The 15,332-nt window shown below is 34.2% G+C and overlaps 1 protein-coding gene across 1 annotated transcript in view; it reads left to right on the top strand.

Moving 5' to 3' along the window:
- CUL5 (cullin 5) overlaps nt 1-14,356 on the top strand; it is a 91,094-nt gene extending 76,738 nt beyond the window's left edge. Inside the window, exons 12-19 of the mRNA XM_069470923.1 lie at nt 2,770-2,902; nt 3,757-3,888; nt 6,338-6,461; nt 7,101-7,276; nt 7,838-7,999; nt 8,650-8,768; nt 9,380-9,503; nt 13,577-14,356. Of these exons, the coding sequence (XP_069327024.1) occupies nt 2,770-2,902; nt 3,757-3,888; nt 6,338-6,461; nt 7,101-7,276; nt 7,838-7,999; nt 8,650-8,768; nt 9,380-9,503; nt 13,577-13,771 (1,165 nt within the window). The 3' untranslated portion in view covers nt 13,772-14,356. The remainder of the gene's footprint in view (nt 1-2,769; nt 2,903-3,756; nt 3,889-6,337; nt 6,462-7,100; nt 7,277-7,837; nt 8,000-8,649; nt 8,769-9,379; nt 9,504-13,576) is intronic.
- The last annotated feature ends 976 nt before the right edge of the window (nt 14,357-15,332 follow it).

Genomic DNA, 15,332 nt, shown 5'->3' with positions numbered 1-15,332 from the left:
GGGTCTCACTCTGTTGCCCAGGCTGGATTGCAATGGTGTAATCATAGCTCACAGCCACCACCAACTTCTGGGCTCAAGTGATCCTCCTGCTTCAGCCTCATGAGTACTTGAGACTACAGGTACATGCCACCATGCCTGGCTAATTATTGAAAAAAATGTTTTTGAGAGATGGGTTCTAGCTGTGTTGCCCAGGCTGGTCTTGAATTCCTGGTATCAGGCAATCCTCCCTTAGCCTCCTGAGTAGCTGGGATTATAAATGAGAGCCACTATCCCTGGCTAATTATTCTTTTCTTTTTTCGTAGGGGGTGAGGTCTCTCTATGTTGCTCAGGGTGGTCTTGAACTCTTGGCCTCAAGCAATCCTCTCTGCTTGGTCTCCCAAAGTGCTAGGATTACAGGCATGAGCCACAGTGCCCAGCCACAACCTTGTACTTTTGAAGATTCCAGGCCAGTTATTTTGTAGACTGTCCCTTAGTTTGTGTTAATCTGATGTTTTCTTATGATTAGATTCAGGTTTGCATCTTTGGCAGACATGAAGCTTTGTTCTTACCTCATCTTATCTTAGAGTGCATGGGGGTTTTTTTTGTATTTTTTTGAGACAGATCTTGCCCTGTAACCCAGGCTGGAGTGCAGTGATATAATCATAGCCCACTGTAACCTCAAACTCCTGGGCTCAAGCAGTCCTTCCACCTCAGTTTCCCAGGTAGCTGGGACTGTGGACCTGAGCCGTTAAGCCTGGCCACGGTTCTTGTTTAGTTTGATCACTTGATTTAAAGTTGGTGTCTGCCAGACATCTCCACAGAAAAAGGCAAAGTTATCCTTTTTCTCTTAATTATTTTGTGAGAAGTACTTTAAAACTATGTAAAGATCCTATTTCTCACTAAATTTTCAATTTTTACATTGATTTATCATATCAGTATAGATCATGGTTTCCTATTTTGTTAAGTGGTTTTTAATTTACTATGATTCTTTATTTTGATTTTCAAATTATCCTAGATTTCACTAGTAGCAGCTGGACTCTGGGTCCTTTTGACAATAAACTCTTTCTTTGCTTTTGGCATATGAGGATGATTGAGACTCATTTTGTGCCTTCCCTTGCCTAGCCCTGGAATCAGCCATTTTTCCATGAAGCGCTGGGTTTTTCTAGTGGATGATGACATTTAGTGGACAAGATTTGGAGTTAGGTGTGTTCATTGCTATTAAGGTGTCACAACTCTTAGGCTCTCTCAAGGGACAGCTCTTTCACTCTGCTGTGGCTTCAGCAACCTATACCAGGCTATCCTTCTGCATGGCCACCCTCCTTAGACCACTTTTGGGTTCTAGTGCCTCATACCAAGCTATCCCTCCATTTGGATGTCCCCAGAAAGGAATATTTTGAAATACTGGTATTGATATACATAAAATTAACTTCTTTTGAATTAGGTATCAGATCCTTTTGCAAGTCAGATAGTTTCTAATACTTTACTTTCAGCACAATTGGTGTTAGCCATTATAAAAAATATGCATCATTAAAATAATTTTTAATATTAGATTAGTATGTATTTTTTTAAGCAAATCACTCAGGAGGTGCTCAAAGAATTGAATGACATCATAAGAAAAGCTTAACTCTAGTCCCATTTACTTATGTGATTAAGATTTCTCAGGGCAAAGGCATACATTCATAAACATAAAAAGAAATAGAATTGATGCTGATTCCTGGATTCATAATCGAGAGGGAGAAAAATTTCATCCACTACATTGAGTCGACACATTAGAATTGACTCATTCAGTAAAATTTTACATATGCATATATTTTATATATGTACGTATTATATAATTATGTTTTGGTGATTTGTGTACTTTTAATAATTTGGATGGCTCAGTCCTTGGAAAATAACACTTAAATTTTGTAAGCACAAGAAATTTTTAAATGTTGAATTTAAATTTATTTACATATGTTTTTGGAGAAGCACAATAAAGAATGAACGTAAGAAGCTGGAAATGGTGACTCAGCTCTTATAATCCCAGCTACTCAGGAGGCTGAGGCAGGAGGATTGTTTGAGGCCAGGAGTTTGAGACCAGCCTCCACAACATAGCCAGACCCCATCTGAAAAATACAATATACTGCTGGGCTTGCTGGCAGCTACTTGGGAAGCTGAGGCAGGGGGATGACCTCACACCAGCCTGGGCAACATAGCAAGACCCCCATCTCAATTATTTAAAAAAAAAATACAATATACTAGTTTTAAAATTTTGTCAGGAAAGTGAAATGGAGATATAAGTTCTTCATTGTTTAAGAAGAATTTGTTTACAGTTTTTTTAAATGGATGATGGTAGATGTCACATCACTATGGAATGTAGGTTACATTGGATACATTTCAAAGACTGAAGTAACAGTTTTAACATATTAATAATAAAAAGTTTTAAATGTTAACTTATAAATGCCCAAGGATTTACGTAGTTTTTCAGAAGTATTTTAGCAAGTATCTGAATAAAATCTTTTAAAGATCTTTGCAAGGCCAACACTCAGGTGAGACAAGGAGGTACCCAGAGTGCCAAATTTAAAGTTCTTGCTATCAGGGTCTTGCAAGTGCAGTGTTGGCACTTAGGGAACCTAAAGATAAGTGCCTCCTTAAATTATGCACACTAGCTGTCTTGCTTACTCACCCTAGTCCCAGCCCTAATGACTAGATTATTCAACATAAGAAATTAGCTTGTTAAAAATTGGCTTTAGAAAAAAATTTTGCAAGTATCAATCATTTTTCGTCAACTGCTTTTAATTTGTTTTTTAGGGTGGGATTAAAAACTCAGCCTGAATCAAAATGCCCTGAGCTGCTTGCCAATTACTGTGACATGTTGCTAAGAAAAACACCATTAAGCAAAAAACTAACCTCTGAAGAGATTGAAGCAAAGCTTAAAGAAGTGGTACATACTTTTTTTTGTATTTCAACTTTTTAAATTACCTTACGTTGTATTTTGCTTATAGGAGTTTCTGTGATAGTATCAGTAAAAAAAAAAAAAAAAAGTACATCTGTAACCAGCTGACATTACGGAATTTTACAGTGCCAAGACTTCTACTGGGAAGTTAGTTTTCTCTGAAAATTTTTATTCTATAGCTGCCAGAAAGAGAATACCATTTAATTCTTCTCCTTTCTTGATTCTTTTTAAACAATATTCTAACTCCTATTACAAGATTTAAAAAGGGAAAGTGAAACCGCTAAGTTTGGAATGATGGCTGAGAGATTGGGAGTTTTTTACTCCTTCCTTTTTGTGGGAGCCCAAGATAGTTAGCTAGGGATGAATGAGAATAGAAGAGTTAGTTGCTCTCATTTTTATTTGTCGCCTGGTTGTTAGTGTAATGATATAAGTCCAGGAACACAAAGAAGGGGGAAAAAGAAGTAAAAACATAGGGCAAGTATATATAAAAAGGCCCAGAGAGACGATTAGTATCAGAAAAAAAGTAAAGAAGATATGTGGAAGTGAAAATTGGGGAAGAACCATTGATTTTTCATGTAAAGTACTGTTACATTTTATATAAAATCTAAAAACTGGTATTTATAGGGACTAAAAGGTTATTTGGTTACACTCTCACATTTGCTAACTTTTAAAGTAGTATATCAGGACTGGTTATTTTTCAAAGATGGGTAATTTAGTAGGCCTTTATCTGTATATGTCTATATAAATTTCTGAATTTTGACAATTGGGGGGATATAGAAAGGTCTAAATGAGAGATGGCTAAGAGTATATAAGAATTGAAAGTAACTTTGTTTTTCATACAGCTCTTGGTACTTAAATATGTACAAAACAAAGATGTTTTTATGAGGTATCACAAAGCTCATTTGACACGGCGTCTTATATTAGACATCTCTGCTGATAGTGAAATTGAAGAAAATATGGTAGAGTGGCTAAGAGTAAGTAAATTTTTTTTAAATATTTGGTTTTCTAATAAAGTACATCATTCATATACATGTTAAGTAATACATTTTGGGTGATAACTATTAATGTCAAAGAAATAGGGAATCAATTCTATAAAGTGATATAGAGTAAATTTTCTTAAAGACTTTTAAAATATTAGTAAAGCATCTTTGCTCTTGCTTTGTTGGTACTATTTCACTCTCATTTGCACTTCTGCTCTCATTTGAACTGATCTTAATAAATAGGCTACAGGGCAAATAATTTCATTTTTAAGGTATTTTCAGTATGATGTACTATAGAGATGTGTATAAATACATAATAATAAATACTTCTATATAGCAAAATGAACCTTTATATGATTACTTATTTAGGATAGTCAATGCTAATTATAGTTGAATTCCCATATAAAAATATTTTGAGTCCATTCATAATTTAAAACACAAGAGACTTAGAATTAAAGTACTTTATTTCTTTGTAAAAATCTTATCAAGAGTAGTTAGGAAGATATTTGTAATATGTATGTCTGATACTACATCTAGAATATTTAAGATGGAACAATAAAACAACAAATGACCCAATTAAAAATGAGCCAAGGATTTAAATGTATATCTCTTCACAAAAGATATCCCAATGGCCAATAAGTGCATGCAGAGATGCTCAACATGATTACTGAAATGCAAATCAAAACCACAAGGAGATTCCACTTTACTCCCACTAGGATAGCTAAAATAAAAAAGACAGACAATAACAAATATTGGCAGGAAGAGGAAAAATTGGAACCTTCGTAAGTTGCTAGTGGGGATATAAAATGGTGCAGCCACTTTGGAAAATTGATGGGAAGTTCCTTAAAAAGTTAAACATAGAGCTGACCCAGCAATTCTACTCCTACATAATTCCACTTTAAAGAAATGAAAACATATGTTTATGTAAAAACTTATAAATAAATGTTCGTGGCAGCATTGTTCCTAATAGTCAAAAAGTGGAAACAACCCAAAATATCAGTGAGCTAATGAATAAACAAAATATGGTTTATTCATATAATGGAATATTATTTGCCAATAAATGAAATACTAGTACATGTTACAATATCAATGAACTTTGAAAATGTTATAATGATAAGTGAAAGAAGCCAGTCACAAAAGACCACTTATCATATGATTTCACTAATGTGTCCAGAATAGGCAAATCCACAGAGATAGACATTAGATTAGTGGTTTCCAGTAGCTGGGGCTGGGAGGGGAAATTGAGAGTGACTGCAGATAAATATGGAGTTTCTTTTTAGGGTGATGAAAATGTTCTAAAATTAAATAGTGGTTACAGTTGCACAGGTCTGTGAATATACTAAAATCTACTAAGTTGTACACTTTAAAAGGGTGAATTTTATGGTAGATGAATTATATATCTCAATAAAGCTTTTGTTAAAACGAAGAGAGTGGTTTGAATAGCACTTGCCTTCTTGTCTTGTAACTTATGATGGAATAAGCATCATTTCTGTGCCTTGGAGAATTGTCATACCCCCTGTAAGTTTGGATCAGCTTCTAGTATTTTATCTTTTGGCCTTTCGGTGTCATTAAATACTCAGAGTTCCTTTACTGTTAAGCTTTTGCCAGCATCACTTCTTTCTGGGTTTCTTATCCTTTTTGTCATTTTACCACTTTTATCATTTGTGTTGATAATTTGCCTTCACTAAGTTCCTATGCCTTCATAGCTAGAGAGCCCTGAACATTGGCAGTATCAGCCTGACAACCAGTCAGCTTTCTTCTATAACTCCATTTATGTTCTATTTTATTTTCATTTCCAACACTATCACTTTTCTTTGGTGTACTTTTATCAGTTTTGTTGGCCTTGATTATTTATTTTGTAAATTGTCACGTGGGTTTATCACTGGAAGACACGGATGCAACAGAACTACACACTTTGCTGTCTGTGGGTGAACTGAATAAACAGATGACTGATAGATTTTTTTTTTTTTTTTTTTTAGGTGGGGAGGGAACGAGAGGGGACAGGGAGGAGGGAGAGGGAGAGAAGCCGACTGATAGATTTTGAAAGAAGTATTGTGGTTGGTCACGGATCATGATGTGCTTCTGTTATTTTTGTTAGGATTTGTGGAATGAGGAGCTAGAAGTAAAAGTTTGCGCTTTATGCAATTACATTTATTATATAGTGGCAACTGAAAGTTGAGCTGTGTTATTGGGGAATTGGTATTATTTAACTATACTGTGGCAACTGAAGTTCATGCATACTGCAATTGTGCAAAGCAGGGACTGCTTGTATTATCCTATTTAGTTTCTAAGAATAAGCATCAGGTTATAAATATTCTAATAAATAAGGGAAAGAGGACAAGTTTTCTATTAAAGCATCTGAGACTTAGTTTCCCAGTAAAATTTTTCCTGGTAGTATAACAGATTATGTATTTACTACCTCTTTTGTCTTTGGTTTTTGTAGGAAGTTGGTATGCCAGCAGATTATGTAAATAAGCTTGCCAGAATGTTTCAGGACATAAAAGTATCTGAAGATTTAAACCAAGCTTTTAAGGAAATGCACAAAAATAATAAATTGGCTTTACCAGGTATTATTTTATAATTTACAGATATGTATGTATTTTTAAACTTTAAAGAAAAGAATATCTTTGTTTTCTAGTAAGTTAAAAGTAAATGTCAGCAGTAGTAGATCCAAAGATGTTAGGAAGTCCACATTCCTTGGAGACAGCTATCAAAGCAGAATATTAGATTTACAGATCCTTATTTTGAAATAAAAGGAAACTTTTTTTTTTTTTTTTTTTTTTGAGACAGAGTCTCGCTGTCGCCAGGGCTGCAGTGCCTTGGCATCAGTATAGCTCACAGCAACCTCAAACTCCTGGGCTCAAGCAATCCTCCTGCCTCAGCCTCCCGAGTATCTGGGACTATAGGTGCACACCACCGTGTCCAGTTAATTTTTTCTGTTTTTAGTAAAGATGGGGTCTCACTCTTGCTCAGGCTGGTCTTGAACTCCTGAGCTCAAGCGATCCTCCTGCCTTGGCCTCCCAGAGTGATAGGATTACAGGCGTGAGCCACCTCACCTGGCCCCAAAAGAAAACTTTTAATAAATAATAAAATCTTTATAGTCTTATTTTTTGTCAAAGCTTACCCTGTATTATTTATTTTTAATTGCATCCATTGTCAACATTATTTACTTTATATTTTATACTTTCTGTTATTCTTGCCTATAGCTGATTCAGTTAATATAAAAATTCTGAATGCTGGTGCCTGGTCAAGAAGTTCTGAGAAAGTCTTTGTCTCACTTCCTACTGAACTGGAGGACTTGATACCTGAAGTAGAAGAATTCTACAAAAAAAATCATAGTGGTAGAAAATTACATTGGCACCATCTCATGTCAAATGGAATTGTAAGTAGATGGTGTGTTAGTTCAGCTATTGGTTTGAGTGGTATTAGCAGGACTCCAAATAAGAGTTACTTAAACAAAATAGATTTTGCTTCTCTCACATGTAAAAATTTGAGCAGGAATAGTGAATTTGTTCTATGAAGTTGTTGGGGACATAGGCTTCTGGCTATACAATCATGGTTAAGGTATTACCCTTGTCTGTAGAATCCAATATGATCCACTCTATGTCATTCTTCCTGCCAAAAGGAGGGGAAGGAAGGAAGAGGGTAGCATGCACCTTCCTTTAAAGGCAACTTCTAGAAGTTTCCCCCACCACTTCCATTGGCCAGAACTCAGTCAAATGGCCACATTTTGTTACAGGGAAAGCTGGTAAATGAGCTTGTATTCTGAGTAGTCATTAAGGTCTGCTAAAATTTTTATTACTCTGAAAGAAGAGACTGAATCAATATTGGAAGACAACAAGCAGTATTTTTCACATATTACCTCATGTCATAGGTATTATATTAGATGGTAATCATCATGAAGAGATTCTCAATTATTAAAAACCTATTTTATCTATTCTAGATAACATTTAAGAATGAAGTAGGTCAATATGATTTGGAGGTAACCACATTTCAGCTGGCTGTGTTGTTTGCATGGAACCAAAGACCTAGAGAGAAAATCAGCTTTGAAAATCTGAAACTTGCAACTGAACTCCCTGATGCTGAGCTCAGAAGGACTTTATGGGTTGGTTGGTTTGTTTTACGTTTTTTGTTTTTAAAATTGTATCCTCTCACATAGCAGGAAATACTTGATTGGTTTGTAATAAATTTTTGAATTCATAACAGTCTCAAAATGACTTATAACCAAAAATAATACACTAATGAGGTGCTTATGGAAAAAAGAATTTGATAATAGACAAGTTACCAAGACAAAGAAAGGACTCCTCCCCTCCCCCCAAAAAAAAGGAGAGAAAGGTTGACTTGGTATTTAGATGTTACCTGTAAGGAATGTGACCAAAGAAAGACATATATTTAATTTTTATGCAGAGAGTGTGTTGAAAAATTTTATGATGACCAAAAATCTAAGAGTTAGAAAATTTTGGCTTCCTACTCATAACTATATTTTACCTCTACTCCACAGACTTCTTAAAAGTTCCAAAATAAATTATTTCTTGTCTTATTGTAAAGAGAGCATTTATTGCTTCCTCAGAATCAATTCTTTTCTCCTCCTCCTCTCTTTCTTCCTTATGCATTTATATTGTTATAATCACAGAAGTACCAAATATTCTGAATTTGTGTTTATAATTCTTTCTTGCCTGTGTTGGTTATATTGGACAATTCACATTAGCATCCCAGACTGTTTATCGATGCTAATTGTTTTCTCTTTGTTCTCAGTCTTTAGTAGCTTTCCCAAAGCTCAAACGGCAAGTTTTATTGTATGAACCTCAAGTTAACTCACCCAAAGACTTTACAGAAGGTACCCTCTTTTCAGTGAACCAGGAGTTCAGTTTAATGTAAGCTTTATGTTGGTTGATCTAAAATACAAATACCTTGTTTGAATTTTAGTGCTTTGTTTTCAGCAAAACAATTACTTACCTGTATTTAAGATATAACTGTATACTGTCATCACTCTAAATTTTGTCATTTAGTTGTTTATTAAAAATATTAATGAATTGGAGATGTTGACTTCTTCATGTTTTTCATGGATACATTTTTTTGGTATCTGACATTATACTGTATTGCTTTTCATTTTTAAAGTAAACATCCTTTCCACCGAACTTTATCCAGGCAAAGTGTTGTTTTCTTAAGATCCAGTTAGATGACAGTGCTGAATCATACCTCATGTATCTTCAATTAGCCAATGACTTTCATGGCAATGTAAATTATATTTAGTTATTACAAGGAGTATAGTTACTTATATTTTGTTAATAGAGGCTGTATCATGTTTAAAGAAAATGATAGAGTTTGTTTTAAAGCTATATGTTGATTATTTGTCACTTTTCTTTTAAATAGTTCTGTATATTAATTTTTAGAATATTTATAAATCTTTTTTCTCAGACATTGTATTATTAATATGATATTTAAAGCCCTTTCACTGTAAAATACTTGATTCATTTTTTTATAGAAAAAATGCAAAAGTTCAGAAAAGGGGTAAAATCAACTTGATTGGACGCTTGCAGCTCACTACAGAGAGGATGAGAGAAGAAGAGAATGAAGGAATAGTTCAACTAAGAATATTAAGAACCCAGGTTTGTAATACTAAGAGAATGTCTAAATTTTGAAAAACCGCGGGTTTTTTTCCCTCCGAGCCTTTTTTGAATTTAAAAGCATGTAGGTATTCTGCCTTTTTAAAAAATGAGCTAATTTTTATTTTATTGGAATTTAAAAATTATGTAGATATAAATCTCTTAGCTGCTGAAAAATATACCTGTTTGGCTTGTTGGACTCCAGTAGATTCTGATCTATTGGTTGGGTAAAACTTTGTTTTTTGGTTTTAGGTTATGTCTCCTTTTGACCCCACCTGAATACATGTATCTTAGCAACAAACTAAATTGTAGGATTGAAGTATTTAAAATTGTATTCCATTATAATGTAAAATTAGGAAATTTATTTTTATTTAGAACCAAAGAAGTTTTCTAATAGCCAGTCTTTCTTTTAAAAATAGTTTAAAGCTGGGCGTGGTGGCTAACACCTATAATCCCAGAACTTTGGAAGGCTGAGGCAAGAAGATGGCTTGAGGCCAGGAGTTCTAGACCAGCCTGGATGGACAACATAGTGAGACCCTGTCACTAAAAATTTTTTTTATTTAAATATTTAGAAAATAGTTTAAAGCTAGGATTATGATACCTTCTAAACATGATAAAAAAAACTTATTGCAAACTAATACACGATTATTTTAACTTTAGAAATACTTTGTGTGTTTTTTTCCTTTTTTCCTTTTTTTTTTTTTTTTTCCTTTTCTTTTTTTTTTTTTTTTTCCTTTTCTTTTTTTTTTTTTTTTTTCCTTTTCTTTTTTTTTTTTTTTGTCAAGACAGAATCTCACCCTGTTGCCCAGGCTGGAATACACTGATACCATCATAGCTCACTGCAGCCTCAAACTCCTGGGCTCAAGTGATCCTCTCACCCTAGTCTCCTCAGTAGCTGGGACTACAGGCATGTGCTGCCATGCCCAGCTGTTTTTAAATTTTGTGTAGAGATGGGACGCTGTCTTTCTCAGGCTGATCTCAAAGTCCTGGGCTCAAACAATCCTCCTGCATCTACCTCCCAAAGTGCTGGGGTTACAGATGTGAGCCACCGTGCCCAGCCTAGAAATAATTTTTTTAAAACCAAGTTGTTCAACTTTTTTTATTAAAATTGATGGAATCTTCTGCACTAAAGCAGTTTGTGTTTGAATCAGTGCATTAAAATATGAAATGAGGTTTTGCCTAAGATTGCTTTGGCTAAAAAAAAATAAAAATAAAAAAAATATGAAATGAGGAAAAAATTAACATTTTTTATTACTTATAGATCATATAATATGACCAAGTAGCAGAGAAAAGATAAATAAATAAAAGCTAATTGCATTTCCATGTAGCAATAAATAAGGGGAAAATAAAATGAGAAACCATAAAATTCATTGACTTTTTTTTTTAAAAAAAGTACTGTGTAGGACCAGTATAAAGAGAGTGGGACCCTTTGCTGAGAAAGTCAAAATGAGATTTGGATAAACAGAAAGATTGAGCTCTTTTTTTTGTTGTTAAAATTTTGAGTTGTAATTTACATATAGTGGAATGCACATTGCAAAGTGAAATTTTCAGTGAGTTGTAATAAATGTATATACCTGTGTGACCATCACCCCAATTAAAGATACAGAACATTTCTATCATTCTAGTATAATTTCCCCATGTCTCCTATCCAGCCAATTTCCTCTTTTACCCCAGCCAATTCTTAGCACCGTTGCTTAGTATTGCTAGTTCTAGGTCTTCATATAAATGGAGTCAGACAGTATGTACCCTTGTGTCTGGCTTTGTGAGATACCATATTCTTTCATGGTAAGGCTGAATAACTTAAAAGGTCAATTTTCCCCATATTAATACCAAGTTCACTAAATTTCATTAAAAAATTCAACCAAATTTGCCACTGTACACATGGGGATAATTTTTAAAAATTCAACTAGGAATATTTTTGAAATTTTACAAATTGATTCTCAATTTTATCAGAATAAATAGATGAGAGTGATTGAGGAACTTAGAAAAATAAGAATAAGGTATTGGTGTGGTGGAACTTGCCCTGCTAGATGTTAAAATATACTAAAATATCTACAAAAATAAAACAGTATGGCAAGAAGATTAATTGAAGAAAACAACCAGAATTAAGCCTACTCTAGCTGCTTAATCTCACTGCATGGCGCTTGTCCTATCACCATATCACTAACTTACGCAATAAAGGAAGTAATTTCTATGACCCATTGAAAGGAAGTGAATTTATAAGAGGTGTTGGGAAATTTTACTGTTTGGAGAAAAATCAGGATATAGTCATAGTTTAGGCTATTAATGCTAGATGGATTATTGAGTTGAAATGTGTAATGGGATGGTAAATGTAGTCATCACATAAGACGTACAGAGAAAATGAAGGTCTTGTGTTTTGTCTTACTTAACCTGACAGATTATTGGCCAAAACCATGCCCAATACAATAATGTAAGCTGTCTTTTTAGGTAATGCTCAGACTTTCTTATTTCTTCTTAATCCTACTCCACCCATCCCCATTGTTCCTTTTTTTTTTTTTTTTTGAGACAGAATCTCGCTCTGTTGTCCCAGGTAAAGTGCGTGGTGCCATTATAGTCCACTGCAACTTCAAACTCCTGGGCTCAAGCCCCCTCTCTAGTAGCTGGGACTATCGGTGTGCCGCGCCACCACACCAGCTGGTTTTTTCTGTTTTGGGTAGAAATGGGATCTCGCTCTTGATCAGGTTGGTTTTGAACTCCTGACCTGAAGCGATCCTCCTGCCTCGGCCTCCCATAGAGCTAGGATTACAAGAGTGAGCCACCATGCCCAGCCCATTGTTTGCTATTTTCATAGATGGCATCTGGATATATTGAAAATGAGAGGGATTTGCTTGATCTGATAGTGACAGTGAAGGGATCATCATATCTGTACAATTGTGACAGTGTCCTGGGTTCTTGCTCTTGGCAGCCATGGAGTGTTTATCTGTCACCCTAGGGAATTTGGCCTTCTGTTGGTATCCACTGCTAATACCAGCAGACATACATACCAATACCTTAGCAGATGAACTTACAGTTTGTTCTTTTTCCAATTGGTAAGGGTCCGTGGCCCCTTTCTGCTCCAGCTGCCTTTGTCCTGGTCATACTGAGCTCTTAAGCCCTCTGAGACTCTGCCACAAGTTCTCTGTGGCCCTTGGCCTACAAGACACGTTGTCATTATCCTCTGAAATCCAGGATCACCCTACCCTGCCAGTAAGGCCCTGTGGCAGGCGCATTAGCTCTAAACTCTATCTATGTGAGTAGAAACTGAGGGAGACCCGGGAGTGCAGATTATCTCAAGGGACAGATTTTCCCTCTTCCTTCTTTCTGTCCAGACCCTAATCTCTGCCAGGACAGACAGATGCCTTTTGTTGACTAAACAGAGAGCTTATAGTGAAAAAGGTAAAAGAGAAAAGAATATTTAATAATTTTCAAATAATCCCTGTTATTAGTAGCAATTAAAGAAATCATCCAGGAAAATATTGATAGAACTAACCTAGATGAAAACTATCCATTTAGAAAGTTAAAAACATTTAATTGAATCAGTACAACTGAAGATAATATTTATAGCAAATATAATTTATTAATCTGGTAAATATATAAAGAGTTGTACTTACTGATTTTTAAATCAAACACCAAGTACATCTGCTACCCACAAAGAAATAACTGAATACAAGGGGGAAATTGCAGATAAGGGTTTGTTGTATCTTAATTCGTGTTTAACACAGCACCAGGTTATATACGTATCGTGTTCACAGGTAAGGTAAATTTTAAGAATGTGCATGGTATGAATAAAAAATGAAAGGAAATGTGTTAAAACATTGGGTGTAGTTTTCTTTCAGCATAAAGGTTATGGGGAATTTTGTGTTTTTTATTTTTTAAAATCTCTATAACAAACAGATTTTCTTTTATGGAGAGTGAAAAAAAGATATTTTCATTTGTTGAGTAAAAGACATTGGTCTCAAGGTTAACGTCCTAGTGATTGTTACTGATTTGGGTAGACATTGGATAGAGGATGCGTTTAGTTGTACTTAAGATATTTAATATATTAATACTCTTTCATTTTTATTTTTGTCTTTTAGGAAGCTATCATACAAATAATGAAAATGAGAAAGAAAATTAGTAATGCTCAGCTGCAGACTGAACTAGTAGAAATTTTGAAAAACATGTTCTTGCCACAAAAGAAAATGATAAAAGAGCAAATAGAGTGGCTAATAGAGCACAAATACATCAGAAGAGATGAATCTGATATCAACACTTTCATATATATGGCATAATTTTGAATATCTTCAACAATATTAAGAACCCAAATTTTGGAGTGCTTGGGCAGAAAGTTGTAACAGTTTGTGCTGGAGAAAGGTTTATTTGGACTTTGATTACATAAATATTAAAATCTCTGCCTTACCTTACAAAACAACTATATTTTGCCAATCACTTTAGTTAGCATGATGGCATTCCCTTCATGTTGCACACTCTTTAACAGCATGCTGTTTTGTGGAGAAACTTGCATTCATGAAGAGCCCATTATGAACTTTTAAAAGTAAATTTGATTTATACCCACCAGGAGAAATAAAGTTGGGAAGGGTGAGGGCGGGGTTCTTGTTGCTTTTTTTCTTTTTTCCTCTCTTAGAAAAATGTACTTGCACATTGAAGGATTTTCAGATATTCATGCACTGAAAAATGCTGTTATCTTTTGTTTTTAAAAAATGCAATTAAAACTAGAAATAGCACTGTTGGTTTCTTTTGATGAACAGAGTGAGCTGGTCAACACAACATTGGGAGAGGGCGGATGTAAGTGTGAAGATAAGTATTTTAGAGTATCAAATTGTTTGTTCAAACACTGCTTCAGTATAATAACTGGATTTTAATGGTGACCTAAAAATGGTATTAAATATTTCTAACTTACAAATGTTGGTTTTCTTTAAGCAGGAGACTGCTGTTTTATTTGTTTGTTGTTAAATGATGAGTTTTTTAAAAAAATCTTATATGGCTGGACAGCTTGTTTTGAAAAAGTGAAGCTTATATTGTTGCTTCAATTGTTTAAAAAAATGTATGGAGATAGGTCATTATGATTGCAGAGTCAAATAGCAAAACAAACATATTAAGTGTGTTTATTAACACATTTAATATTTATATACCTAATATTTATTATGCCATATCTAAATTTATTAAAAACAATGCAGAGATCTCCTGCTCTGATAGAGTGCAGTTATGTAACTGATCTCTTAATCTGTAGCGTAGAACTATTTTGGTATTTTAAAGTCTCATGATTAGGGATTTATAGCCTCAGGTTTCTGGAAAGAAAGACATTTTCTTTTAAAAGGTAATAATTAAGTATCAGTCACCTTAGAGGAAGAGAAAAACCACAACATATAAGACCTGAAAAGCATAAGCAAAATTGTTGCAATCTTAATATGAGCAGTAAACTTGCCAAATATATGTACATATATATTTATATATTTTAAAAATAAACATTTTTAAAATGTTCAGAAGGCAACATTTACCATGTTCCTTTCAGTCAATCCAAAGTAGCAACTTACTAGTTGCTGGCAACTGAATAACCCAGAGTAGTGGAAATTTTAAGACTTGAAGACTTGAACAATTTAAAACAGAAAAATTTATTCCCCATTGGGAAAGAATGCCTCAACATGGATTTTTACTCATTGTGGTGCACATTTCAAATTTTCTTGCAAATTATTTTATATCTTGTTTGATGTTAAGTAATATTTTTAAAATATGGTTTTGAAGATAATAGGAAGTGGAGTACGGGAAAGGCATACAGTATTATGTGTTAGCAGAATGCTTTTAGGAGCATTTCATGGAAACTGTCACCAATCC

Source organism: Eulemur rufifrons, chromosome 6 (assembly GCF_041146395.1).
Source record: "Eulemur rufifrons isolate Redbay chromosome 6, OSU_ERuf_1, whole genome shotgun sequence".
In the NCBI taxonomy this organism is placed as follows: domain Eukaryota; kingdom Metazoa; phylum Chordata; class Mammalia; order Primates; family Lemuridae; genus Eulemur; species Eulemur rufifrons.
This window is presented reverse-complemented; position numbering and strand designations above follow the sequence as displayed.